Raw genomic sequence first — 25,546 nt, 5'->3', positions numbered from 1 at the left:
GCTTCTCAAATAAAGTTTGGTGATTGTTGAAAAAGAATGCAAATAAGAAACAAGAATGATCATTTTTAAACTTGTAGCTTATATTCATTTTTTGGAATTGAAATGACAGAGTAAATGTAGAAAAATCTCAAAAGAATAAGCATTCTATTTCATTTAAAAAAAGATCAACCGTGAACTACAGCTCTCAGACGGCTGTTTCTTTTTGTTCAGTCAGTGAACATCGTTTGAGACGTGGAGAATTTCAAATAAAGAATACATTTTCTAATCCCAGAGGGGGAACATTTTTGCAATAAGGCATAAGCTTCATTCAAAGGGCATCAGTACCAATGATAATGTTGGCTCCAGTACCCCATAACCATGAACAGGATGAAGAGGGATAGACGATGGATATATCCATACAAAACCTGGTTTAAACAATGAACAGATAAGCTAATAAAATCAAACCAGCTAAAGCCAAAATAACACATTGTCTCAGAATGGGACTACTGAGAAGCTATGAGCTGACTAACAACAGCAGAGGTTTTTGTGCTGTTTCTCATTACCTGTTCATTTGAAGGCGTGGGGTATGTGGTGTTTATATGTTTTAATAGGTTTGTGATCATGTTCTTGTTCTGCGAGTTCACATTTCAAAGTAAACTGTGTCTGATTATTAGTATAATCCCATTAAAGAGCGGTACTGGTTTATCAGCTGTGATTGGAGAGGAATAAATCAGATCCTGTTATGTAAGAAGAAGAAGAAGAAGGAAAAAAAACAAAAAAAAAACCAACACAGTTGTCTGTTGCGTAACTCCACCTGGCCCCGCCCCCTTGTCACTCGCTCCGCGCACGCGCAGTGCGAGCGCACACTCCGCCATTGAGCGAGCCAGATCAGGAGGAAAGGGTCAGAGCGGCTCCTCGACTAACCAGCGGCTGCACGTTTCCGCGCTCCTCGCCAGCCTCCATTTCTCACGCGTTGACTCGCACGCTTCTCGTCGCGCGTCCCGCGGGTGACTCTGCCTGACAGCTGTCCCGGTCGCGTCCGTCGCGGAAGGCGCAACGTTCGCCGGGTATTCCAGGAGTAACGGGCGGCGGGGGGAGCTCGGCTAGCGGCGGGCTATAACGAGGGATAGCAGGCTAGCTAGCGTTAGCCAGCGACCTGGCTAGCCGCTCACGGGCTGAGCATTGCTCGGTGGCGGAGGGGCGGCTGGGGGGGTGGGGGGCCGGGGGAGGAGGAGGGAGGAGGGGGGAGGCGGTGCGCCGAGCAGTGCCGTTTGATGGATCCGAGGATCGCCTGGTTGCAGCCAGAACAACGTGGACCCGCTAACAACCTGTGGATGCAGATTTGGGAGACGACACAGGGACTCGGGTATCTGCACGTGAATAACGGTTTCAGCGCGGGATCGCAGAGCACGTCGAACCTGAAAGTGACCGTGAACGGGGCGCCGGTGGCCGCCGTCCTGACCGGCAGGAGCGGGGCGATCGACTCGACCACCGCCGGCAGCAGAGACGCCAAGAGCCAGGGGATGTCGGCCTCGACGACGGACGGGGACCTGATGGAGCAACGGGACTTTATACCACTGGAAGCCAACAGCAACCACAACCGCCGAGCCGGTGGCAGGGGCGGCGACGGAGGGCAGCAGCATGGCGGCGGGGTCGCTGTGCTGTGGAGGGGACTCACGGACGGACACCCCAACAAAAGGAAAAGGGACAACAAAGCTAGCACTTTTGGATTCAATTCCAGCCTGTCCAACACGGGGAGGTACGACGGCTTCACGGGCACGCCATGGAAGGACAGGAACTACTCCGAAGGAATCGTAGGGTAAGAGGGAGTTTGTCGTACTCGACTGTACCGCGGGAGGAAGTTCACGGTCGTCGGTGCTCAGCAAGGGGAGGAGGGGGAGGGGACCCCTGATACCGTGGAGCATGATTAGGGTTCAAGTGTCTGGAGGGGAGTTTTTGTTTTGTTTGTTTTTGTTTCCTTCGACATGACAAGCCCGGAAAGGTTTGCGTCTCACCCCACCCACTTTGTCACCTCCACCCATTGAGTTCACCAAGTTTCTGCAGCTCGAGATGTGTCAGGTCTCCCAGTGGACGCCCACATCCACAATCCAGGCGTTTGAGCCAAACCAGTTCGCTGCAGGTGATTTAACTCTTGAGATATTTCCCTCTTTGGGAGACCTGAAAGGCATTTCGACCTGTCAGCAGGTAACACTTTGTAGAAGTTACTTCGCAACAAATGTGACAATCAAAAGAAACTTTCGCTCTTTAGATTGTTTCAATTCTGTAGCTTTTCTCCAAACTGACGTTTCGGGATGTCTTGAAAATAATCCAAGTTGTAATCCATTGATGTTTACAGCTTTGCCCACTGAAAGGCGCTTCACTACTGACTGATAAGACAACAGCAGTAAAAATAATAAAACCAGACACTCGTGGTCAAAATCCAAACAATAAATAAATATAATGGCGTCATCACATTCGAATGCTATTGATTTAAAACCACAAATGCAGAATAAATGATGGTCCAATCTCTAATAAAGTTATTTTCTTTTCATGCTCATTTAAACAGAGGCGTCTCAAACTTTTTTTTATTTATTGTTCAGTAAACGATGGCATCTGGTGGAAAATAAGTAGATTATGACATTTTTTTCATTTTCACGATTTGATCTGAAAAGGATAATTCAATTAAAAAAAAGGTGTGGAATGTTATGAAATTAATATAGAATCTCCAGTTTCCTTTGTGCTCTAATCGTTTGTGATGCACTTGTTTACAGCGCTATTGATGTTTCCAGTCCAGAACAATGCTTTTCTTCCTGCCTCAGGATTACAGGCAAGAAACCAAGCATGAACAGAAGAAATGTCGTGCTGTACACATCACAAGGTGTGGTTTTCGTTACGCTCAGTCAGTCTGTCAACAACATGGCTTTAAAAGGCAGAGAGTGCCCCGAGGAAGTAACGGCGTGCTACCCCCCCAACAAGTGTGACACTTTTACTAGAAGTGGGTTACATCACTGGTCCTCCTCCAGCCTCCTAAAGAACACGTATATCGGCTTTCAGTGGGGACGTTTGTAAAAAGAGCCTCAACTGCTAATGTACACAACCACGTGTATGTTGTCAGTTAAAGTGTCCAAGCTCGTATTTGAATCTAATAAACGGCAATTGGCAGTAGCTTGTCAAATTCTTTCCGTTCTTATTAAAGAGCATGTGCAATATTTTGTGTAAAGTAAGTTATTGTGGCAAGTCTTGGCTTTACCTCATTGAAATATCAAGTTTCAGAGTTATTTCTCATGACTTCCTCTCCAAAAACATATTTTTTTTCCACGTTTTGTGTCATGACTGACTTCTGTAGTTTTTCTCAGACAGGTGACACTTCAACCCACAGATGCTGACTGTTTTTTGACTCAGATAATGTTGGAAGCAGCACGCCACCGTCTCCCCTACATCAGCAGAGGTCAGGTCTTAAATCTCAAAGCCAACAAGTCACATTGAGAAACAACAATATGATGGGTTTATCCTGAATTTAAACTTTCAGCTCGAATTGAGAGAAAACTTGTTTCTGCTCCCAAAAAATACTTAAAATTGATTTCGTATATTGTTGATATTTTGAAGCTTCCATTTGTATACACAGTGTCGTGTCTTCAGACAAAAGCTTACAGTATAAATTCACAAGGTGCATGAGGCATAAAGTTGTAATCCCGTAGTTACCTCATGTTTCTTATTTTAGAAAGTCAGAACTTTGAAGAGACTTGTTGGTGGGCGGCGTCGTCGTTCCTTGAGACTCTCTGAGCGGAGACCTGCCCTTTTTCGACACCCGTTCTGTCAGACATGTGCAGACAAGCAGAACACCAGAGTGCACGGCTCAATGTTTGGCTGATCCTCGTTTATAGTAATATGGGAGCTCAATGTTTGCATAAGGGAATTCCTTAGTGATTAGCTCTGCTAATACCAGAACCTGGCCCTCAGAGCCTCAGTCCAAACTGAGGGCCCTCTGTCTGGCCACACTCTGGTCAATCGCAATTCTAGCATGTGCTCGGACATTATAGGAAAAGTCCTTCGAAACACACGCGTACACTTGGAGTTGACCGTTGACCGTTGCATGTGTGTACTTGTGTTGGTAAATCTTTGCTCGTGACGCCTTGTTTTGCTTTGAGAATCAAGTCTAAATGAGATAAAGTGCTTTTATTGGTATTTGATTTACAGGTCTGTCTGTCATACAATGTGCTGTACAGCAGCTTTGTGTCTGCGCACTGATGAGATAAAGACCTACTTGATTGTCTCGAATGCTGTCATCAGCATAGTTATGTTGGGTAAGTCACTTTCTTTAAAGAGAAATTGAACACAGAGCACAGAATTCCACTTCCCAACTCGTCTGGGGTTATTTGTTTTTGAGAGCTGGACTCCGACGGTCATTGTTACGTTTGGTGTTCACCAACGACTAAAAGGTTGAATATGGGAGTAAGTTGAAGCACATTTTTTTCCACGGGACCATCTCTGCGCTATATTTGGCCATGTGGGTTGGCTGGGGAGGCAGAGGCATGTGCTTATTTGTGTTTGACGTGCTTCCAGTCTTTCTGGAACTGGGAAGATCCAAGCGAAGCAGCCTCTCTGCACGATGGCAGCGGATCAGTGTTTACATGCTCCACACGGCCTCACTTCCATTAAACAAAGCCAAGCCTCTCGAGAGTGGGAGAAACCTGAGCTCCTTCTCCGTTCGTCCAATCAGACCGGCAGCTCGAAGGGAGTGTTTGAGCCCGATTTCTCCCGTCACGTAGAACTGGTGTTGGAGTCTCAATATGGGCAAAAGGAAGTCTGAGCAGCCTGGGAGAGTCGTGGCCCATTTCTGTCCTGCTGAATTGTGCTGTGGGGTTTTATTGTTGGGGCAAGATGCACCGTTCCAAAGTTCCTCTCATTTTATAACAGAGACGTCGTTGGAGAACATGATAGGTGGATGTACTGGATGTACTAGTGTTTTTCGAGTATGGCCAAAGTAGATCATGTCACGTGGCATTGTCTGAGAACCCTTTTGGAATTGAAGCACATTTCATCAATGTCGCATCATAATTATGGTGGAAGAAACAATTTCAGCACTCCAGTAACATAATATTCAATCTCTGAATATTAATGAAAAACTTTTAAGCTCTCCACTTGTCTCATAATAGCTTAATGGTGCAGTACTCTAAACACAGTCACTTGTATTAAATTCTCCAAAACATTTTTTTTTTTTTTTTTTTTGTTGGCCTCAAAAAGCAAAGCTTATGTTTTGCCATCAAGTATATTTTTGTCTTTTATTTGTGAACATAACTAGTAGTTATGCCATTTGTGTTCTGGTTGATAGCAAGGCATCAAAGATGCAAGAGGTTTGAAATGAGTTTTCTCAAGAGGTTGGCAGTCTTTCATGGCGGGGTGAAGAGTTTGTCTTGTAGGAAATCGAGCAGAGCTGCAGCGCGGCAACACTGTGAGGAGTCGCATACGGTGGTTAGGGATTCTGATTAGGGTGCTTGAGGTTCGGCGTATGCCTGAGGTGTACCTGGCACAGCCAAGACAAGGCTTCAAGGACAACCCAGGACCTTGCCGGGGAGACTCTAAATCCAGTTTGGCTTGTGGTCCTCTAAAATAAGCTAGACATGCTGGACTTGTGGACATCTCCGCTTGATGCTTTGCTCCAGAAGTCTTTGATGGCTTACGTAGGGAAAACAATATGAATAGTTGACTGAACATTTATGGATTTGTAACATAAAAAGTAAGAGCATGCAGGGATTGTATCAGAAAGCTGCTATGGGTACACCTTTCAATCAGTCTGCAGGAAAAAAATGCACCTGAATCTTGGTACATGTTAAAGACAAATAATGGCTCAACTGCGAGCTGTTGCCCAACTTTGATCAGCGTGTGCTGGACCCTGAGGAATTCTACTGCTGTACCTGAACGCCTCATGTCTGGGCTCCATTGCTGACAGCTCCATGTGTTGGGCCCGCTACTGACACTCTCCAGAGGCTTTCATGCAGCTTCGCTGCTTACAGGAATAACCTTGACTTTGAAATGGGCCCATAAACAGGACCATGTGGTTTTAACCCCTTTAACCCACCACTCCTTAAAGAAGTTAACGGCAAAAAAGTACCTCTTAATCACTCTATCTCTCATCCCAGGTACACTGCTATAGCTGCCGTGCAGCTTTACGGAGGAATACCTGCAGGGATCTCGGCCTGTTCCAGTTCAGCTGAATGTGACTGTCCACAGCGTGGTTTGTCCTGACTAGTCCCACGCAGAGTGGGGAAATTATGGGTTTGAGCTACTTTGCATTTATTATGACATGTGCTTGGCGTCCTGTTCTTGCAAAGCAAATTTCTCCCGCAGTTCAAAACGAAGTAAGAAACGTGGCTCAGATTAATTTTCTGCAGCGCCTGGCATCGACGACTCGCTCGGCGTGGCGGTGCAGCGTGGCGGTGCAGCGCGTCTCTTGCAGGCTAATGAAATGTGTGGTTAAGCGCTCGCTGATGACTCGCCCCAGCTCAAGCATCCACTGCCACTTCTTTGGGCAGCCTGAGAGATTTACGACGCGCCAGCGCTCGCTCGCAGATAGCACCCCTGTGACCGGAGCTCTAACATTAGAGCCGCGGTTCATCCAGTCACTACTGGCCCTGGCGGTGGTGTCGCACTGTTTTGTCTTTCCCCGCTCGCTGGTTGGCCCTCGGCCAAAGCGTGTGAGCTTTGCGGGGAGACAAGCCTGCGCACTGGTCCTTTGGACTCTAGGTGAAACAGGCCCCCCCTCTGAACAGCACGTGTGGGCAACTGTCCATAACTCGGCCTTCCATGTGTAGTCAGGAATGTGTTTTCCTTTTTTTTTTTTTCCCTCTCCTTTTCCTGTCCAATGGAAACCCTTCCTGTGCTCCAGACTGATACAGTCAGCACAAAAACACACGGCCCTTTGCTTTCGAAAAATAGCTTGTCATTGGGACGGTTAGTGTTCCAGGCTACAGAAAAATAAGGCTGTGTTTGTTTTAAGATGTTGACTATTCAAATAATTGGTATACAGTGATGGTTATCATCGGGGAGATTTGATGTTTTGACACAAAATGTTGTCGATATGCTTTTACCAGTTACTGCTTTTAGTTTAGTGAACTATTGTGAACCAGGCTGCCATGACTCCTCACAATTAACAAATTGAAAGAATGCTAGTTTAAAACAAGACTTAATACTTCTTTGGGTATGATTGCTGGACTGCTGTGTCCCGTTTATATAAACTCAATAGAAAATAGCTGTGATGTGTGTGGGACAGCGGCTATTTCTTAAACTGAAAAATATTTGAAACCAAGCGAATGGGTAAGTTATTTTATGACACATTTAGTTTTATAGCTTAAGTCCTTTAGATATAATCGTTTAAGCAGTTTATCAATGTTTTCAGTAGCAACTTACTGGAAAGCTGTGTTGGCAAGGAAGGATAGACGTATAGATGGAATACCCCAAGCCTACTAAACAAGAAACTACCATATTTATAGTCCATATGCGCCATGTTTTGGTCACAGAGCCTCTGCTGCATCAGTCAGGCATGACCAGTGTCAGTCAGCTGCATGTGGGTCTCCTGTGTAAGCAGAGCCGCTTCATCCTAGTGACCAACACTCACACACCCCGGATCACCTCATTGATGAAACATTAATGAATCTGCCACCTGCGAGACACCGACACCTCCTTCTGTTTGTGGCTGTATTCATTCTGAACAAGGCCCAGAGTGTCCCTAAAGATTAAGTTACACACTCTATTGAAATATGCTCTGAATATCTATGTTGAACCAGAATGCCTTAAGATGCAACCACTAAGATCAGACTCACTGCGCTACATATGCTAACGTCACGCTTCTTTCACACTGCTGCCAGCGGCGCTCGTTATAGAAACTATATCCAAGACGGTAAGGTAGTCAGGCAGTTGGAATGAACACGACTGTCCACCTGATGGTTCTGTCTCCCAGGTCGTCCTCTGGGCTTTGCTTCCGGAACATTCTGTTACACACCAGACCACACAAGAAATGTGCAGACGGGCCTACTTGCATGCTGGATTTGAGATTCACTTCCACCCCGAGTACAGGGCTCCTCAAAACCAGCTGGAGAGATTACAAAAAAGCAGAGATGTGATCAGATTGAGCGAGAGTTTTCACCGTACATACATTTGTGTGTTCCCACATAGTAAGGTTCAGAAGGACATTTTAGCTTCTTTATTTTCCAGAATATTGTATAATAGAAGAGAAGGCAGACAGTCAGAGCCAGATGGTCCTTATTGGATTTCTAATTTTACATACTGGATTATATTGCTCTGTCTGGGGCAATGTCTCAATAGCTGGAGTTCTCCATTATTTCAGTAGTAATTTCAGACATTGTAACCTACAGAAGACTGTTTCCTAAATACATAAGTTCACTGAGCTTAAAGTCTTTGTCATCAGACTGGTTTATTTACCCAGCATCCTTTGGTTACGCTGGGTTAAATGGAGATGGAGGAAGTACAGGCTTTTTGGTTTATCTGTATAATTCCTTTGCAGCTACTGTAGGAAAATGAGCTTCGATCACACCTGATCCGTCTGACACCCGAGACCTATGCGAATGCCAGGTGTGAACTGGCAGCGCTCCACTTGTGGTCACATTGCTCTGGCGGCATGCTTCTCCCAGGTGTGAATGGGGCCGCTTTCAATTACCACTGTTGTGTCTGTGGCAGGAGAGGCAGCCTGTTGCTGCAAACTAAAGTATGGTCCAACTTTTCACGCCCTTGTGAAAAGAGGTCCATACTGCTTCAGCTGTTTTTTGTTGTTGTTTTTTTTAGCGTGAAAGCAGTTGTAACAGTGGCTACAGGTCTTTCACAATGACGGTGCTCTTCTGAAGAGGAGCACCTGATTACTGGTCTTTCCAGTCCACAGAAATCCCTTGCTTCATGCTATTGTTTCTTGGCCGACAAATATTATGACACGAAAGTATTGAGTATTTATTCCCAAAGCTGCGCTACAGGATACGGGTGCAACGTACCACCGAAGTTTGAATAACCCAGTCAGATGAGACAATACATTTTTATTTTTTTTTTTATTTTTCCCCTGTTCTGTCCAACTTAACAGATGGCTCTGATACACATGGAGGCATTTCAGCACCACACCCAGTCTTTCCTCATTTTTTTGTTTCACCTTTAAATTTGTGCCGGCCTCACTTTGTCCTCCTTCACACTGCGCCGCTTTAGCTTTTCCACACACGTTCTCATCTATACATGACCAGTGTTGGCTTTCCTTTCTTGTCCTCTCCTTTCTTTCCTCTTTCCATCGAGCATCCTGAAGGCTGACCTTGACTTCCTGGGCGAGGAGTTGTACTGTCATTGTGTTGTGTACTGGAGGGATGTAGTTTCCTGCTGCAGCTCAATTCCACTATTATGCCAGAATAGAAAAACACGAGTCTCTGCTTAAGAGTTGAAAAGTAAGCAGTCAAGGGGGATCCCATCTTTTACACCAAGGTCTCTGTGTAGTGCTGAGTTCTAAGCCAATACTAAGGATGGGTTTATTATTGGATGTATTTTGCAGTGAAGTCCTAGAGTTGGTGTTAAAATGGATTTTTCCGAGAGTGGCACTCGAGGCTTAGTGAATCACCTTTCATGTTTATGTTCAACACTGCTCATTGTCCAGTTTCTAGTACTTGGTCCAGGCTTGGCCCGGCTCTCACTTCTTTGATTTCTATTGCTATTGTTCTTAACTGCAGAAAGTAACTCTCCAGAGTAGCACATCCATAAAGCAGAACACCTTGAAACAACGGTGAAACCATTGTCAGTGGGCTCGACACAGAATACACGACCAACGTCGAAGGTTGTTGGTTATTGTTATGTGGTTGTTTGTCACAGCGGGGTGCCAACTGTTGTTTTTCAGGGGGTTAAACACGTAAGAGTCTTAAATAAATCAGTGCTTTGGGCCAAAGCTATTGAAAGGGTAGACTGTGCCAGACCAGGAACATGCAGAGCAATGCCACCTTCCAGTTATTACCAGTGAGAAATAAAGATAAAACACCTTGGTTTTACAACTGATTGTTTTTCGCAACAGCTCCTCTAATATTATGTAATACCTGGTGGCGTCAGGCCAGTGGTCGGAGGACAATCAATGGAGTCATTGTGGGAAAAGGTCCATAGTGTAAGATTGGATCTAGTGGCAGTTCATTTTACCCCCAGAAATCTTTATTCACTGCAGCACCTGAGCATGTGAAGCATTTCCCAGCTGGCAGAAAAAGAAACGGGGCCTGTTTTGATTGCGGATTAAATGATTAGGGAATTTCTTGACGTGTGCAATTCAGTTGTGAAGGTTAGATCTCTTCTTTTAATAAATAGATTTGCACTTTTAAACTGTTGGCTGAGCAACAACATTGTGGATGAGGTCATCCTTCTGCTCTGGGAAATTACAGGAGACCAATTTATATAGTTTAGCAGAAACAGGAACACAAAAAGGACGAACATTTCAAGAAACATAACTGGCTTTTGTTTCAGACTGTAGATTAATGTTTGCAAGGAGTGTCGGAGAGAAATGTTGAGAGGAGATAAAAAGCTTCGCCCTCCGGGAACTGCAGCTCTCTGGAAACCTGTTCCACAAGATTACGTAACATTACTATGGTATAGGCATGTGGGATTATCTGATAAGCTGTGCCACGGGTCCATGTGTGTCTCCAGGTAGACTGCAGGACTGGAGTGGGATTTTCATCCTCGGAGGAGGAGGAGGAGGAGGAGGAGCGAAGGCATGTTTCCCATGAAATGAAATCTTAATGCTGCGAAGCATAAAATTCTCACATTATGCTTTTGTTGTAAGGAAATGTGGCCCCAAAAAAGGACTCTTCTCTCTTAGGTTTTAATGAGTATGAGCATCAGAATTACACAGAACCTCGTACCCTCTCAGCACATTACATAATGCTCAAACTGATATAAGTGTAGTTGGGAGTGTTTTAATGACAGCCGTATTCTCTTAACCGTGAAATGAAAACTAATGTCTTTACAACACAGCTCATAGCAACTGAGTTTCTGTTCCTCAGAAATGAAACTCGGTGTGTGTTTGTGGCTGGAGCCTCCACCATGTGCTCTGGGAAAAGAAATTAGTCACTACAACTCATAAGTGGTATTTGTCAGCGACTGGGTGGAATGAAGGCTGACAAACCGAATCAGACAACTATTCATGTTCTGAAACCAGCTGCAAGTTTTTGTTTATGAACTCGAGGCAAAAAAGATTGACCTCATCATTAATAAAGACGGGCTGGGAGACGCACTTGGGTGTAGTCCGGCTTTATACAAAGAAAATGCAGTGAAATAAAACCACATCAATTCGCTCCCCTTACGTTTGTGTTTGTGGTCAGTGGTCTGAAGATGTCCTGGAGCGAAAACAAATAATACCAAGTGTCACTTTTTTGACAGATGTAATATCAGCTGGCTTGTGCAACTCGATGATGTTGTGTTGTTGTGGTTGGGCCTTCATTTTCTGTCTGTGTTCGGCGAGAGCCGCTTGAAGCGTCTCATTCATCAGCGTTATCAGTGACACCCTGCATTCACATTCTGCCTAATGCAGACTTGAGTGCAACCATTTGAGGGAAGCTCGCAGCAACAATAGCAAATAATTCTGCACTTGCCAGTGTTTGTACGTTATGATTATTCATGGAGTGTGCTCGCATCGATAAAGTGATGCATTTGCACCTGCTGCTTTCAAAGTCGACCTTGTCTGCTATTGGGACAAAAGTCTCCTACACACACACACACACACACACACACACACACACACACACACACACACACACACACACACACACACACACACACACACACACACACACACACACACACACACACACACAGAGCCATCTGTCCAGACTCTGTGTTCTCTATATCCACCTTCAATGGCGTCTGAAGTACCAGATATATTGAAAACTGACGATTGACAGATTCTTACTCTGATTCTGTACCTTTTTTTTTTTTTTTTAAAGTAACACACATCACATTAAATTCACATCACATCCATGGACGAGTGAGTTATTTGCAGCAGTGGTTTATTATTAGGATTAGTGTTTTTCTTTATACTGTACTCAGTTTAGGGCAGCAGATGATATGGCAATGTGGCCTTTGGCCTTTTAAGCCTTTTTTTTTTTTTTTTTTTTTTTTTAGAGCATTTTGAAATGCATAATGGTGTGATGCAATTGTATGTTATGGCTCGTGAACTCTTGCTTTAGTAGCCTATGTTAAATCTTCCAAGTAGAAGACCAAGTACTTCAATACCCACATGATTTGGTTTCCTCACCAGTGTTTTTGTTCAGCTGCTCAGGGGGTAAATTTTTTTTTCTCTTCTCAAGGTCAACGTGATAAAGTTTAACCCGAGAGAAGATAGTTTTGTAATCTGCCACGTGATTGGTGGGAAATTTGTGCCGCCGACTTCTGTTCACCAAAATTCAAGAAATAACACAAGTGAAATCCAGTCAACTTCTACTGTACGCAGGTGACGAGAGCCTGTTGCGTAAACCTCAGACAACACACACGCGCTTCACAAGCATGCCGCTCTTCGGGGCGTAATCCAAACAGTTGGTCTGCACCAGCAGCCGCAACTGTTTTTCTTGTCCGGCTCTCCGGCATGCTTTGCTCCGTCGCTTTATTTCATGTACAAAAAGCCCAATGTCACATTTCTTCTCAGTTCATTTGCCGTCTGTGGATGGGAACAAGGCCGTTACTGACCTAATGTGGGTTCACTCTGCAGGTCTATGTATACACCCACACACACGTGGGTGTGTGTGTGTGTGTGTGCCTTGCCTGCATGTTTGTGTTCTTCTCATGGAACAGCCCACAGAGACTTGTCCCTGCGTTTATGTGCAAGTCGGTCTGTGAAAACTGGTCATTGAAAAGGTCAGAGCATGTGGGCAGTGCGACCTGTTCCAGGATATAAGCACTACCCTCGCTTCCTCTGTCCCGACTCAGTACACTTGTGTTTGTTTAGGCTTTTTTTCTTTTTTTTTGTGGTTGTTTTCGCTCATGTTGGGCCACAGTTGGAGTTCCTTTTTGGTTGTCTCTCTGTAAAAGAGATGATAGATTTAGAACAAATCTGAAATGTGTATTGCAAATGTGTAATTTATCTTCGACCAATATTGAGCTCCCAGCTCTTCACTGATGTTTTGAGGAAGAAGCTGTCTGCCCTATTGTGGCAGAAACAGACCTGGAGCAAAAAAACCGGGCAAAATGGGTCACAAACGAATACTGGAAGTCATGATTTCACTGATGGGCATGAATCCACCTCGAAAGTTAATAATGCACCTATTCAGAGAGCTTGCAGAGACTCCTGCTCTTGTCTTGTTTGTTTCGAGAGTGTTCTATTTGCCAAAGTAAAGTTGGATTTTTTTTTTTTGGCGACACCCAGGTTTTCTTCCTGGTCTTACATAATTTCATATCTTTGACTTGCTGGCACATCTTCAAATATGCCATTGTCATACTTGAGACTAGCTTCTCTTGCTCGAATAAACTCAGCGGGTCTATTCACATGTAAAACATACAATTTCCTCAACCTGAAGTCTGATTGCAGTAACAGAGTTTTTGTGGGTAAATATATCAATGAAGACGACACAGATGCTGTTTGGGTCCTGTCATTGTGACTCCGTGTCTGACATTTGTATTTGTGGCACTGTGGTGAACCGTCCTTTGGCAGCGCACAATGTTGTTTTTGTTTTTTTGGAGATTGGATCAATGGAATGAGGGCACCTCTAGAGGTGTTGGCTCTTAGCTGGAATCAGTATGTGCTATGTGGTCAGAGAGAAAGGACACATCTTCACGGCGAAAAAAAGCAATCTTTATTTTTCTCTCCAGCCTTCTCCAAAAAAATGGGCATGTCGAAGGCTTCAGGGCGTGTAGTACACATGCCAGGCCTTTAGAGGCGCTGTGACTCACCAAACACACCAAAAACACAGAGCACATAGAAGGTTAGAAGTAGATTCCTGTTCATAAACCAGTAAACCATATATATAATTCTAGTTCTATAGGTCTAGGGCCACGCTCGTCCTGCTGTTTGCGTCATGTAGCTTCTGCAGCTCAGCTGGAGCTTGTAGTCCCTGATTGTTGTGGCTATTTGATGACATCACGGCCCACGGTGGGGGAGAGGGGGGGGCGGTCACAGCATCTTTTTTCCACAGATGATCGTCTTTGCCGTCCACACCCCGGGGGGGTTGGACGGCACGAGCTATGGTTTTAGAATGACCCCATTCTGGGACCCGCGTTCAATAAAATCTGTTTCCACACTTCTAAAGCGCCGCCTCATGTGGATGACCGGAAGAATGGAAGAATATATGGATAAGAAATGTCAACGAGATACAAACTGTTGCTTCTGTTTTTCTTTTCTTTTTTAATTATTTCAAAGCATTCTACATCTAAAGTTGAGGTTCTTTCCGTAAGTGAATATATCCTGTATGTGTCCCATTAGAATGCACAAAACTAACTTGTTTGTCATCTGCAGGTTACACGAGGAAATCAATGACTTCTACAAGTACATCTCTCCAAGGCCAGAGGAGGAGAAGATGAGACTGGAGGTGGTGGACAGAATAAAGGGAGTCATCTACGACCTGTGGCCCAGTGCTGAGGTAATGTTCACTCCAAAAACTGAACTACGGTTCAGGAAGGCCACGACAGACCTGATTTTTATCTCACAACTGTAAGAAATTGCTGTAAAAAGTGCAAACATGAAGCCACTTTGCCGTGAGTTGAACACTACGATTAGTGCTGTCAAATGATTTTAATCTGATTAATCACAGGGTTGCTGTGGATTCATTTTTGATTAAATGTGATTGAATAGAATTTATTTTTTAATGTATATTAATCGTGTTTTGCTCCAGCAAACGGAGTCAAGAAAGAGTGTCTGAAGTGCTCATGATTATTGGAGTGGGTAGAGGGAGGGATAGGATAGGCCTTCACAGTTTGGGAGACGTGGTTAGAATATACAATAATTTAGAGATTGTGGAAAAACTGCACGCTAAATACTTTGATGACTGCGCAATAGTAAACGCTAAATGCAGTGTTTTGCTTGTTGGTCACTAGTTGGTGCTGATTTCCATGTATTATTTTGTAATAGAACAGAGAAAATCCAAGCTCCTTTAAGCTGCCTCTCCCCATCGTCGAATTAAATGTTCCTTCATGTGATCCAGGTGCCGGTGCAGTAAATGTACACGTTGTCGGGGTTCTGTTAAATTCGTAACAGCGCGCAGCGCAGACGGCTCTCTGCAGTCCTCCATTGTTTAGTCCATGTACTCGTGCATGTGCAGTCGTACTTCCACACATGTGCAGCCCTCAGCCTGCTGCCAGATTTGAAATGGGACTCATTCTTGTCAGGAAAGTGTTAATAGAGTTTTTAGAACGCGGATTAAATGTGAACATTTTCGCAACAGTATTTCATTTTCTGCTATCGGTTTCAACATTCAGCCCTATGCAGATCAAGCTGGGCTTGGTTGTTCGTGGCCCACTGATTTAATAAGAGTTTGACACCTTTCGTCTCCCACGTATGGAGGAAAAAGATTGATTTGTTTTTGCCGGAACAAAGTGATACGTTGGCGGGCGGCGCTGGCTGTAAATCATCAACCGTTTGAGAGCGATTGAGAACTATGACCAGGTTGGTTTGAACACGGCAGCCGCCGCAAATTTACGGCTCTGAATTGCCAACGGTTGGCCTGGACGCGATATCGAGCTAATGGCTCCAAGCCTCAGCCTTGCATAAAAAGCATCCTCTTGTTCGGCGTTATCGGCCTCCCGCACGGTGCTCCGGCCGGGCCCCGTTATCAGCACCACCTCGGGCATTATTGCACCCACTGGCTTGATCCTGCTGATAGAGCAGCGTGCTTCAAAGTGTGTCCGCTCCGAGCTCGGCAGCTCCTAAATTAAAGGCGCACAATGCGGCCCCGTTCCTGGTCGGCTTCGTTTCTTCTCCCACCGCCGAACCAGCAAGGGGCAAACGTGGGCATCCAGTCGGCGTGGCGATAGTTTAATTTCGTCGTATCTAAGACGTTTAACGCCGGCATGCGATCAAGTTGGTCTTCGAGAGCGTCCCAAGTCGTGACGGGGCTGCAGCTCACCTTCACGGCCACATGCAGCTACCTCAGCCTTCGCAGAAATCTTCATCGCTGCTTTCATTCACAAACAGAGCTCAACAATCGGCTTAGCCCGGGACATGTCACTCGGCTGGAGACCAGCGTTTATACTACCGACTGTTGTGGGGAGGAGATTTAAAGAGGCAATGTCAGGGTCATGGCTTAAGTCTATTTGTGCTTCTCTCCGTTGCACTTGGGGATACTTTAGTCCCTTCCAGGTTAAAAGATCAGAGACCGAATAAATAGTTTTCCATGCAACGTTCAACTGTCACAGTGGTGTGATGTAAAGGATTTTTCATGGCGTTTATTCTCACCGTTTTGTTTTCATGCCGTGTTTGTGGTTTTGTTTTGGCTTGTCATTATATCAGTGCCACGTGATGCTGTGCAAAAAAATGTTTTTGCACTCTTGAAGAACAGGTTTTTGGAGTAGTGGAACTGTAGCGTGGGAAAAATGAAAAGATGCAGAAGGCTTTAGCACTTGCTTTGCAACCTCAATGCAGTCATTTCTGAATTCGGAGGAGCTCATAGAAAGCTTCTATTATCCAGCAATACAGAAATCGAGCATTTTTGTACAGTGTGTGTGTATAACCGTGTTTGTCCTTTGCCCCCAGGTCCAAGTGTTTGGAAGCTTCAGCACTGGTCTTTATCTGCCAACAAGGTAAAGCTCCTGCTGATTGCAACACTGGTTGTGAACCTCCTCTATATTGGGAAATGAATAGATTATTTTATATTTACTCATTTCAAGTATTAACATTCCAATTTAAAACACCAGGCCCCCCCCCCCAAAAGAAATTCATACCGCCTTATGATAGAACACTTGTGGGGAAAAAGTTACATATCTACAGGACAACAAAATGATTCAGAGTTTTTTCATACCTGCTCCAAATATGTTTTTGTGTGTGACAATCCCCCCGCCCCCCCCATTAATTTCTGTATTTTAGTCTCTGGTGGATCAGCTGGTTTATTAGCTCCGGTGCTGCTCATCCTGGATATTTAAAAAAAAAGGTTATTCTGAGCGAGGCCGGCCGCGCCGCCTTAAAGTCAACAGACAGGAAACACAACGGCCAAGCGTCTCTTCAACACACTAACACAAACACGTCTGTGGGGATTAGTGGACTCTTGACTTCAGTCTTAACACCTTTAATAAGACTTTAAGTGACACGCCGACACTTGCACGTCACCGAGCAGTGTGTGGATCTTATTTTGGGAAAACTGTTTAGAGCGCATGTTGATGGTGAAGTTGTTCACAATTGGCCCATCCCGAGGATACATATGTGCGCTTGTGCTTCCGCAAGAGGCAAGTCACATAAGAGACAGATGGCTTTCCTTCCCTCTTGTGGAGCGAGCCACCATGCAGGGGAGAATTAAAAATAGCCGTATGCAGTTTTGTTTTCTGCTGAAACGAAAATGCAACCTAAAAAAATGTTAACGGCAACAAATACTTGGGAGAAGGATGGTGCGGTACAAACGTCTGTCTGCTCCCATTAGCGGCACACGGCCCAGATGATGGGCGGTTGGGTGACATGACCTCACCTGAAAGCCACGCGTCGCCAGGGTTGCTCCACCAGGGCCGTTTATCATCACAGTCGACCAATCAGAAGCATTGATTTTCCTTTTCATGTTAACTGATTGATGTTGTCGAAACCTTTAGACATGATTGAATCTTGGGGGGGGGGGGGGGGAGTCATGCATTGTGCTTTATGATGTATTGTATTTCCTGTGTGTAAATCTTCTTTTTCCTCCCCCAGTGACATCGATCTGGTAGTATTTGGAAAGTGGGAGACGCTCCCGCTCTGGACGTTAGAAGAAGCTCTCCGGAAGAGAAATATCGCTGATGAGAATTCTATCAAAGTTTTGGACAAAGCCACGGTAAGGCATGATTGGTTAAATAATTCTTTACACTCTTATACAAGTTTCTAAACTATGTGGAGAAAAACATCACGACAAAAAAAAGAAAAGACGAGAAGAGCGCTGATGTAAAAGACGCATCATTTTCACGAGAATACAGGGAAAACACTCTTGTAATGGTCCATTGACACAATTCCGTCACACTTTTTAAAAAAAAAAGCCTTTCTCCGTTGCGTTTTCCTCCTGGTCTGAAAAGACTAAACTGTGTTTGTGGTTTTAACATCCATCTTTTATGCCACTTTTAAGTAATTTCGGGTGACGGGGAGCTGGAGTTCATCCAGTGGGTGGAGGCACACAGACTTCACCACTCCATCACCGAGTTCAGTCTAAACTCCATTAAGCTAAATATCTCAACATGCAAATCATCTATAGTTTCCAAAGTGTCCCGATCACCCGCTTCATTGAATCCCTGACATTCTCCATCTGGGGTCTCTCTTGTGAACAACTGCAGGTTCTTCAGAGCACAGTTGAAGCAATCCTCTCGTGCTCTGACAGACTCACCATTGTATGAGATTTGAACAAACGTGTCCTTTTTGTCAAACCCGGCGGGGCGATTCTGTCGTCACCGAAGTCCACGGAACTAGAGTTAAACCGGGAGAAATTGTTCAAAGTGCGATAATTCTTGTGCTCAAAATCATTGGTTAAACGTCTGATCTTTTGATATTTATGACCTGCAATCTAAAATAATTTTCAGGTTGTTTTCTTAATCAACATTTGAAGGGACCTGTGTGTTACTGTACATGATCCAGTAGTCGAACTGTTTTTTTTCTTTTTTTTTTTTCTTGTTTTGTTGTCAGTTGTAGGACCTGAGACTTGTTAGAAAAGGTTCTCAATAAAGTGTAAACATGGTGTTAAGCAATCGCGCTTTCCCACTCTGTTTTTATTGAATCTGGCAGCAAAGATGTGGACAAGTTTGGGCGTGAACATTGAAACCTAAGAATCAGTCGGTGACGTTTATCTCGGTAATTAATTGACGTTGTCAATGATATAAAAAGTCTCAGATGTTGCTTGTCAGTGTTGAGTTATATCATAAAAAAAACAAAACCTGCTGCGATGCCAAAGTGCATGTGCACAGACATGTGCAGCCGTCCGCTGTAAGTGATTGACTGTGGTTCACTCCAGGTTGTGTGTGCCGGTTAAGTCTGTATTTACACCAGGCACAGCTGCAGTGTGGGTTTTTGAAACTTGCGGCGCTTTACGGTTTTTTGCGATCGTTTCAGAATCACCGTTGAACTCCCGATTAGTGGTTTTGAGCTATTTTTGTGCTCCCAACAATGGATTTGTCCCTTCATCTGAGTGCATTTCATTTGTGAACTTAAAGGATTTGTGGAAAGCACGTCCGTTGTGTTTCCAGTTTTCACTTTTGTTGGGGATTTTTAAGAGCCGATTAGGACGTGAAACCTTTGCTCAAGGATTTTTTTGGGGGGGATTAGTGTTGCTGTACAGCTGCTTGTGCGTGCGTTACTTTCGGGTTTACTGTAGACTTGAAGCAGATTACAAATGCAGGGATTTCTTTTTTGCACAAATTTGATTTAGTGTGTCGCCTGGGGCGGAGCCGTCTGCTCATGGAGCGGTGTGTGTTGATGTGTGCTCGCAGGTTCCCATCATCAAGCTGACGGACTCCTTCACCGAGGTCAAGGTGGACATCAGCTTCAACGTGAAGAGCGGCGTCAAAGCGGCCCGGCTCATTAAGGAATTCAAAGAGGTGCTCAATCGCACGCTTACACTGCTGCTGCCTTACAAATAGATGCAACTGGCAGAGGAATTAGATGCTACTTTGAGTATTTGAAAACATTACTGTGTGAAGAAACTGTGTGACTGTATTCTTTTTTTTCTTTTATAAAATCAGTATCTTGATTGTTTTTTTTTTTTTTTTTTGTCTTTTTAAGACCAAATGTATTTATTAGTGGCTCATTTAACATTTAGTGTACAAATTAATACACGGTTCAGGTTTTCTTCATTCAAATCGACTGGTTTCAGTCTGACCACTGCTGGTTTTTCACCGCTGGCCACCTCCAGAGGGCGCTGTGCGACAAGCTGCTCCCTAAAGCCTCTGCTTCCCTCCCACAGAAATACCCCGTGTTGCCTTACCTGGTCTTGGTGCTGAAGCAGTTCCTTCTGCAGCGGGACCTCAACGAGGTTTTCACCGGTGGGATCGGCTCCTACAGCCTCTTCCTCATGGCTGTCAGCTTCCTGCAGGTTGGTTCTGCATGTTCACCCCCCCCGTCAGCCTTCATTTCTCTCCTCTGTGTGTGCAGAAGATCAATTCAAACCATTCAAAGACACGGATTTACCTGACGAACACGGGTATTGATTGAGGGAAATAGCCTGGCACGCAGGCGAAGAGGAAGAGAAACGCAGCACAACGTTTCGGAATCTAATCTGGGTTTACTTGCTGGAAGTGTAAATCAGTAGTTTATCAGCAGCGACTGGGTCAGAAATATATCCACTCCTCTAAAACAGACAGGAGACTAAACTTGTTGCATTGTTAAAGATGCCAAATATTTCAAGAATGATTTAATGTCTTGGCATCAGAGATCCTGAAACGTGCTCAGAAGGTGTAAAAGTTAATTTACAAACCTGGTACATTTTGGAGGATTCTTTGTTGGAGCAAGATTTCTTGATCGTAATATATTTTCAGACCTTTCAGGTTTGAATTGATCATAACATAGAGACACACAGTGATGAATAAAAAAAATAGTATCCATCAGATGTAAACTCCACTTGTGGAGAATACGTCATTTCTAGATACCTGAAAACCCGAGATTCCTTCTCGAGGAGTTCCAGCTTTTGTGACTCCCTCTTTTTGTTGTGGGTTTTCCAGCTCCACTACAGAGAGGACGTGTGCAGTCCCAACATCAACATCGGCGTTCTGCTCATCGAATTCTTCGAGCTCTACGGCCGCCACTTCAACTACCTGAAGACGGGCATCAGGATAAAAGACGGCGGCTGCTACGTTGCCAAAGACGACGTCCAGAAGAACATGATGGACGGCTACAGGCCCTCCATGCTCTACATCGAGGACCCGCTGCAGCCGGGTACGGGGGGGGGGGGGAGGAGGGGCGGACGCCCGGGTAGAGAGCAGCGGCCAGAGTCGGACGCTCCCATTTCTAACACGCAGACTTGTTTCCCACACAGACAACGACGTTGGCCGGAGTTCATACGGCGCCATGCAGGTGAAGCAGGCATTCGACTACGCCTACGTGCTGCTCAGCCACGCCGTCTCGCCCATCGCCAAGTACTACCCCAACAGTGACACCGAGAGGTAGGGAAGCTCACCCGTACCTTCTGCGGCGCGCAGTACATGTGTACACACGTGCAAACTCCAGATGTTCTGACTCCTGCTTCCCACGGCAGCATACTTGGCCGAATAATCCGCGTCACCCGGGAGGTGGACGAGTACCGGGAATGGATCCGGAACAACTGGGGGAGCCAATCTCACAACGACTTGCCACTCAACAGTACGTCCAAGCTCTTGTGTCCCGTCGTTTCTTGGCGTCCTGCATTGTCTTTTGCCAAATGGATTAAGACCTCATGTCTTCATACGACTCACGATGTGTCGCCCCCTGCAGGAAACGACGTCACGTTATTCGAGTCCCAGCAGCTGGACGAGTGCAACAACAACGTCGCGGACGACGAGGAGGACGACGACGTGGTGGTCCTGCCGTCGGCTCCCAACAGCAAGACCTCCTCCAACTCGTCCTCCCCGTCCCCGTCGCTGCGCTCCTCTCCCTCCTCGTCGCCGCTGTCTCCGTCTTCCACGTCTACGACTTCCACCTCCAGCGATGCGGTCAGTCCCCCAAGCTTTTTTTTTTTGCATGTTCTCCGTCCACGCTGGCATCCGTCACCTGCCTCGCGCTGTTTGTTTTACTATTGGGTCACGCTTTCCCGTTGCCTTCCCTCCAGGACTCTGATGGCACGCCGTGCAAAACAGCCAAACAGCAGTCCGGTCGCGGCTCAAGTGCCCACAGAGAAAAGTCTGCTGTGGTCAGTAATCACCGGACACAGAGTCACTCTACCAGCACTCCATCTGGAAACAACAAAGGAGGAAAGGTAGGCTCAGCTCGGAACACTTGACCTCTTTTAGCATGACGTAGGAGTTTAAGCAGATGTAGTAGAAATACTTCAATAGGCTGTTCTTTTACCCCAATTACTAGAACCTGATGCCTGCGTGCTTCGTCAGATTATAACTAGCTGACATTTCACACTGCTCATGCTTGTACGGCCGCACTGGTATGATTAGAAAATACGTGAACAGACAGAATAAATAACTTAAAGACAAGAATCCAACACACCCGGCAGGAGTGACCCTACAAAGTGACCCTGGCCACCGCGGCATTATGGGAGTACGGCCTCACATGTAAGGGTTGAACCTGCTCCTGCAATGCTCACATGCTGTTGGATATTCCAGTTCTGAACATTCCTGTCAGATTGTAAAGTCTCGACCTTTAAACCAAACAGAATTCAAAGAGATTGCGAGGTGTTTTTTTTTTTTTTTTTGACGTTCTATATTAATTTGCAGTATGAGGCATCATTAAGAACTTTACAATAACACTTAAACATTGTTGTTGTGAAGGTAGTAATTAATTGCATATAGACTTTAAAAAAAAAAAGTGCTCGTACCTCATTGTTCTCAAGTAAAACAGGTTTTTTTCAATGCTCCCAGTTTACTGATCTGACACACCCAAGACTGAACTGCTCTGGATTTGGTCCTTGACTAAAAATACATTAAATAACGATGAGTCACCTGCTATCAATACTGTTGCAGTTTTTTTTAGATGTTCTATAGAGTGATCCTCGGATATCTTTAAAAAAATTTTTTTTTTTTAAAGTATTTTCACTACTTTACATTATAACGAAATGCAGATCGTTCAATGTCTCTCTTGTGGTCGTTTCCCAGGCCAGGATGTCTCGTTCGCACCACAAAGGCAGTCACCACGGGCAGCAGAACTCCTCCTCCAGCGCCAAAAGTCATCCCAACAACAAGCCACACCACCAGGGCAACAGCAAGAGGAGGAAAAATGTGCGGGACTCGACACAAGAGGACCTCTGCAGATAGGGCTTCGCTTGGCTCAACCCCCCCCCCCCCCCCCTTCACCCCCCCAACCCCCGTCCTCGTCTGCAGCCGACTGTCTCGTCCCACATCTGCTGCCAGACTCCAGCCTCGGGAGGAGCTCGTAGTATCTGGAGGAGAATTACCTTGAGTCAGTGTCTCTGACGGGCCTCCCCCCCCTCCCTCTCTCTCCCGCTTTTCCTCCCGGGGTGACAAGTGACAATTTCTAGCAGGAAAAAAAAGTAAAAAAAAAAAACTGACAAAACTACAAAAAAAAAAAAAGGAATTGTTAATGGAAATGGGTTTAATTACTTGGACCTGAACTGAAATCACAGAAGAGTAAAGGAAAAAAAAAAAAAACGGCAACAAAAAAAAGCTCACTCGCTTCCCAACAGCTTCTTTTCGGGAGCTTCTTTTTTTTTTTTTTTTTTCTTGCCCTTCTCACAGCCAGCACCTGCACAACATGCCTCGTGCGCCTCCTGCTGTACAGGAAGAGACAGGTCGGGTGTCTGGAAATCCACTCTGGAGTAATACCTGGAACTGCTGGCTGGACTATAGGAACAAAAAAAAAGAATTTTATCCGGGAAAAAAAAAAGGAGAAAAAAAAAGCTAATGGCTGAAATGTACAAAAATTAAAAAAAAAAAAAATGTTATATTGAACAACAAATGTGTACACAGATTTTTTTTAAAAGACTGTCACTTACAAATGCAATCAGTCAGAGTGGGACATAACTTATGCATGAGGTTTATCTCTCTTTTTTTTTTTTCTTCCATTGGTTGATTTGTTTTATTTTTTTCCCCTCTTGGTTGAATCTGTTTCGTTATGTCTCAACGAGTTATACAAAGATTTGTAGAAAAAAATGGAACGAACAAAAAAAAAACACAAAAAAAGTTAAAAACAAGTAAAATGACGTTTCGTATGACCTTTTTACAAGATATATCGATCGAAGTCACGTAAACATGCACATCATTGAGCCCGCTGCTTTTTTTGGGGGGGGGGGGCACTCAGATTGCCAACAGAAATCATCAGCATCTCCTTAAGACGACAGGCAGGAATTTGAATGGTGGTTTTTACTCAAAAGAGAAGGCAAATCCTACACTTAATGTGTCAACAATACAACTGTGGGTGATAATCTTTTTTTTTCCTCCCCCCTCTTTCGAGGGAGAAGAGGGGAGGGGATAATTTACCAACCACAAAATCATTTGTATTTGTTAAATGTATTTATTTTTTTATTAATTATATAAGCATAGTATGGATAAATGGAGTATTAACATTAGAGCCCATATCTTTTGAAATGGAAGAATTTGCTGGGAGGTGCGGTAGGAACTGGTGTATTCAGGTACAGTGTGTGTGTGTGGGGGGGTGGGGAGGGGGGGGCTTTTATTATTTCGTTTTGTTCCAGTGACAGTTGAGTGACCAAGTTACTTTGAAAAATTTAAGATACATTTTACATATGAATGCTATTTTTTTTTGTTTGTTTTAATATGTGGCTGGTCTGCTTACTCTAAAAGGGAGATGAGTTGATTTTTTTTTCCTCCAATTCATATAAACTGTCAAACTTGTTTCAAAATGTCAATGTCCTGCTGTAATTGCAGTTCCTCAACTAACCTGCAGATGGAGTCATTGCTCTAAAATCCTAATCCACACAGAGGCAATGCTTGTATACTGCATTTTGGAGAGTTAGTTTGTGATTGACTGATAGTGGGCTGATGTCTTGACGGAATTGGCAGCTGCACATAGAAAACCTGATACCGAAGCACAGTGCAACCCCCCCCCCCATCCCCGCCACCCCCCCATCCTCCATCCACGTCTCCCAAATGTGACAAGAAATCACCCGACAGTGAAACAAGTAGCCAGCAATAAGCACCTCTTTACGTTACATAATACTACTCCACAGTTCCTGCAGCCACATAATGTCCTGCTCACCGCTGAGCCAGGTAAATATGTGTTGCACAGTGAAGCACATTTCAGTCCACTTACAGTATATCTAGATCTTGAATTTTTTTTTTTTTTTAATTACTGTTCCACCTCCTCCCAACTCTTCAACATCCATCAGTTGTGGTTGAAATGCAGTATATAAGCGCCGGTCTTTGTGATGGACAGACGAACGGGAACGGTAATTGAAGTTCGCTGTGCCATGTTGAATGTCCACTGACCATCTCTCCTCACTGCAAGAAGGCTTCACACCCAACTGTACTCATCGGAAACCTTGTTTCTCTGCAGCTATTTACAAATCATGCAATAAAAACAGTACCATCAAGCCATGTGTGGAGACGGCTGTCTTTGTGTCTGTGGCTTGTTGCACGAGGGCGACCTGAGATATGACCTCAGTGATGGAGGTGACAACACTGAGGTGGGACTAATCAATCCACTGGCTGGTGATCGCATGTGACGGAACTCTGAAGCACCCAACACTGACATCCAGATTACAATCTGGAATTCTCCCACTAATCTGTTACATCAGCTAACACCCACATTATAAATCATCTTCCACTAGCATCCAGATTATAGAGCATCTTCCTC

At 44.8% G+C, this 25,546-nt stretch overlaps 1 protein-coding gene across 1 annotated transcript; it reads left to right on the top strand.

Moving 5' to 3' along the window:
* Positions 1 to 1,236: 1,236 nt before the first annotated feature.
* Positions 1,237 to 24,626, top strand: tent4b (terminal nucleotidyltransferase 4B). The gene is made up of 12 exons (XM_080498668.1): positions 1,237 to 1,798; positions 14,441 to 14,564; positions 16,673 to 16,719; positions 17,810 to 17,930; positions 19,567 to 19,674; positions 20,040 to 20,168; positions 20,794 to 21,007; positions 21,108 to 21,234; positions 21,327 to 21,430; positions 21,542 to 21,759; positions 21,876 to 22,022; positions 22,870 to 24,626. Exons 1-12 carry the CDS (start codon positions 1,254 to 1,256, stop codon positions 23,026 to 23,028), a joined length of 2,043 nt encoding a protein of 680 aa, XP_080354794.1. The 5' UTR covers positions 1,237 to 1,253; the 3' UTR covers positions 23,029 to 24,626.
* Positions 24,627 to 25,546: the final 920 nt, after the last annotated feature.

This window comes from Blennius ocellaris (genome assembly GCF_963422515.1).
Source record: "Blennius ocellaris genome assembly, chromosome: 1".
Classification (NCBI taxonomy): domain Eukaryota; kingdom Metazoa; phylum Chordata; class Actinopteri; order Blenniiformes; family Blenniidae; genus Blennius; species Blennius ocellaris.
This window is presented reverse-complemented; position numbering and strand designations above follow the sequence as displayed.

Excerpts from the sequence above, each read along its gene's own strand:
- tent4b (XM_080498668.1), top strand. The coding sequence starts at position 1,254 with ATGGATCCGAGGATCGCCTGGTTGCAGCCAGAACAACGTGGACCCGCT. Across the intron at positions 21,235-21,326 it reads CCCAACAGTGACACCGAGAG|CATACTTGGCCGAATAATCC; the intron begins GTAGGGAAGCTC and ends TTCCCACGGCAG. Across the intron at positions 21,760-21,875 it reads CTTCCACCTCCAGCGATGCG|GACTCTGATGGCACGCCGTG; the intron begins GTCAGTCCCCCA and ends CCTTCCCTCCAG.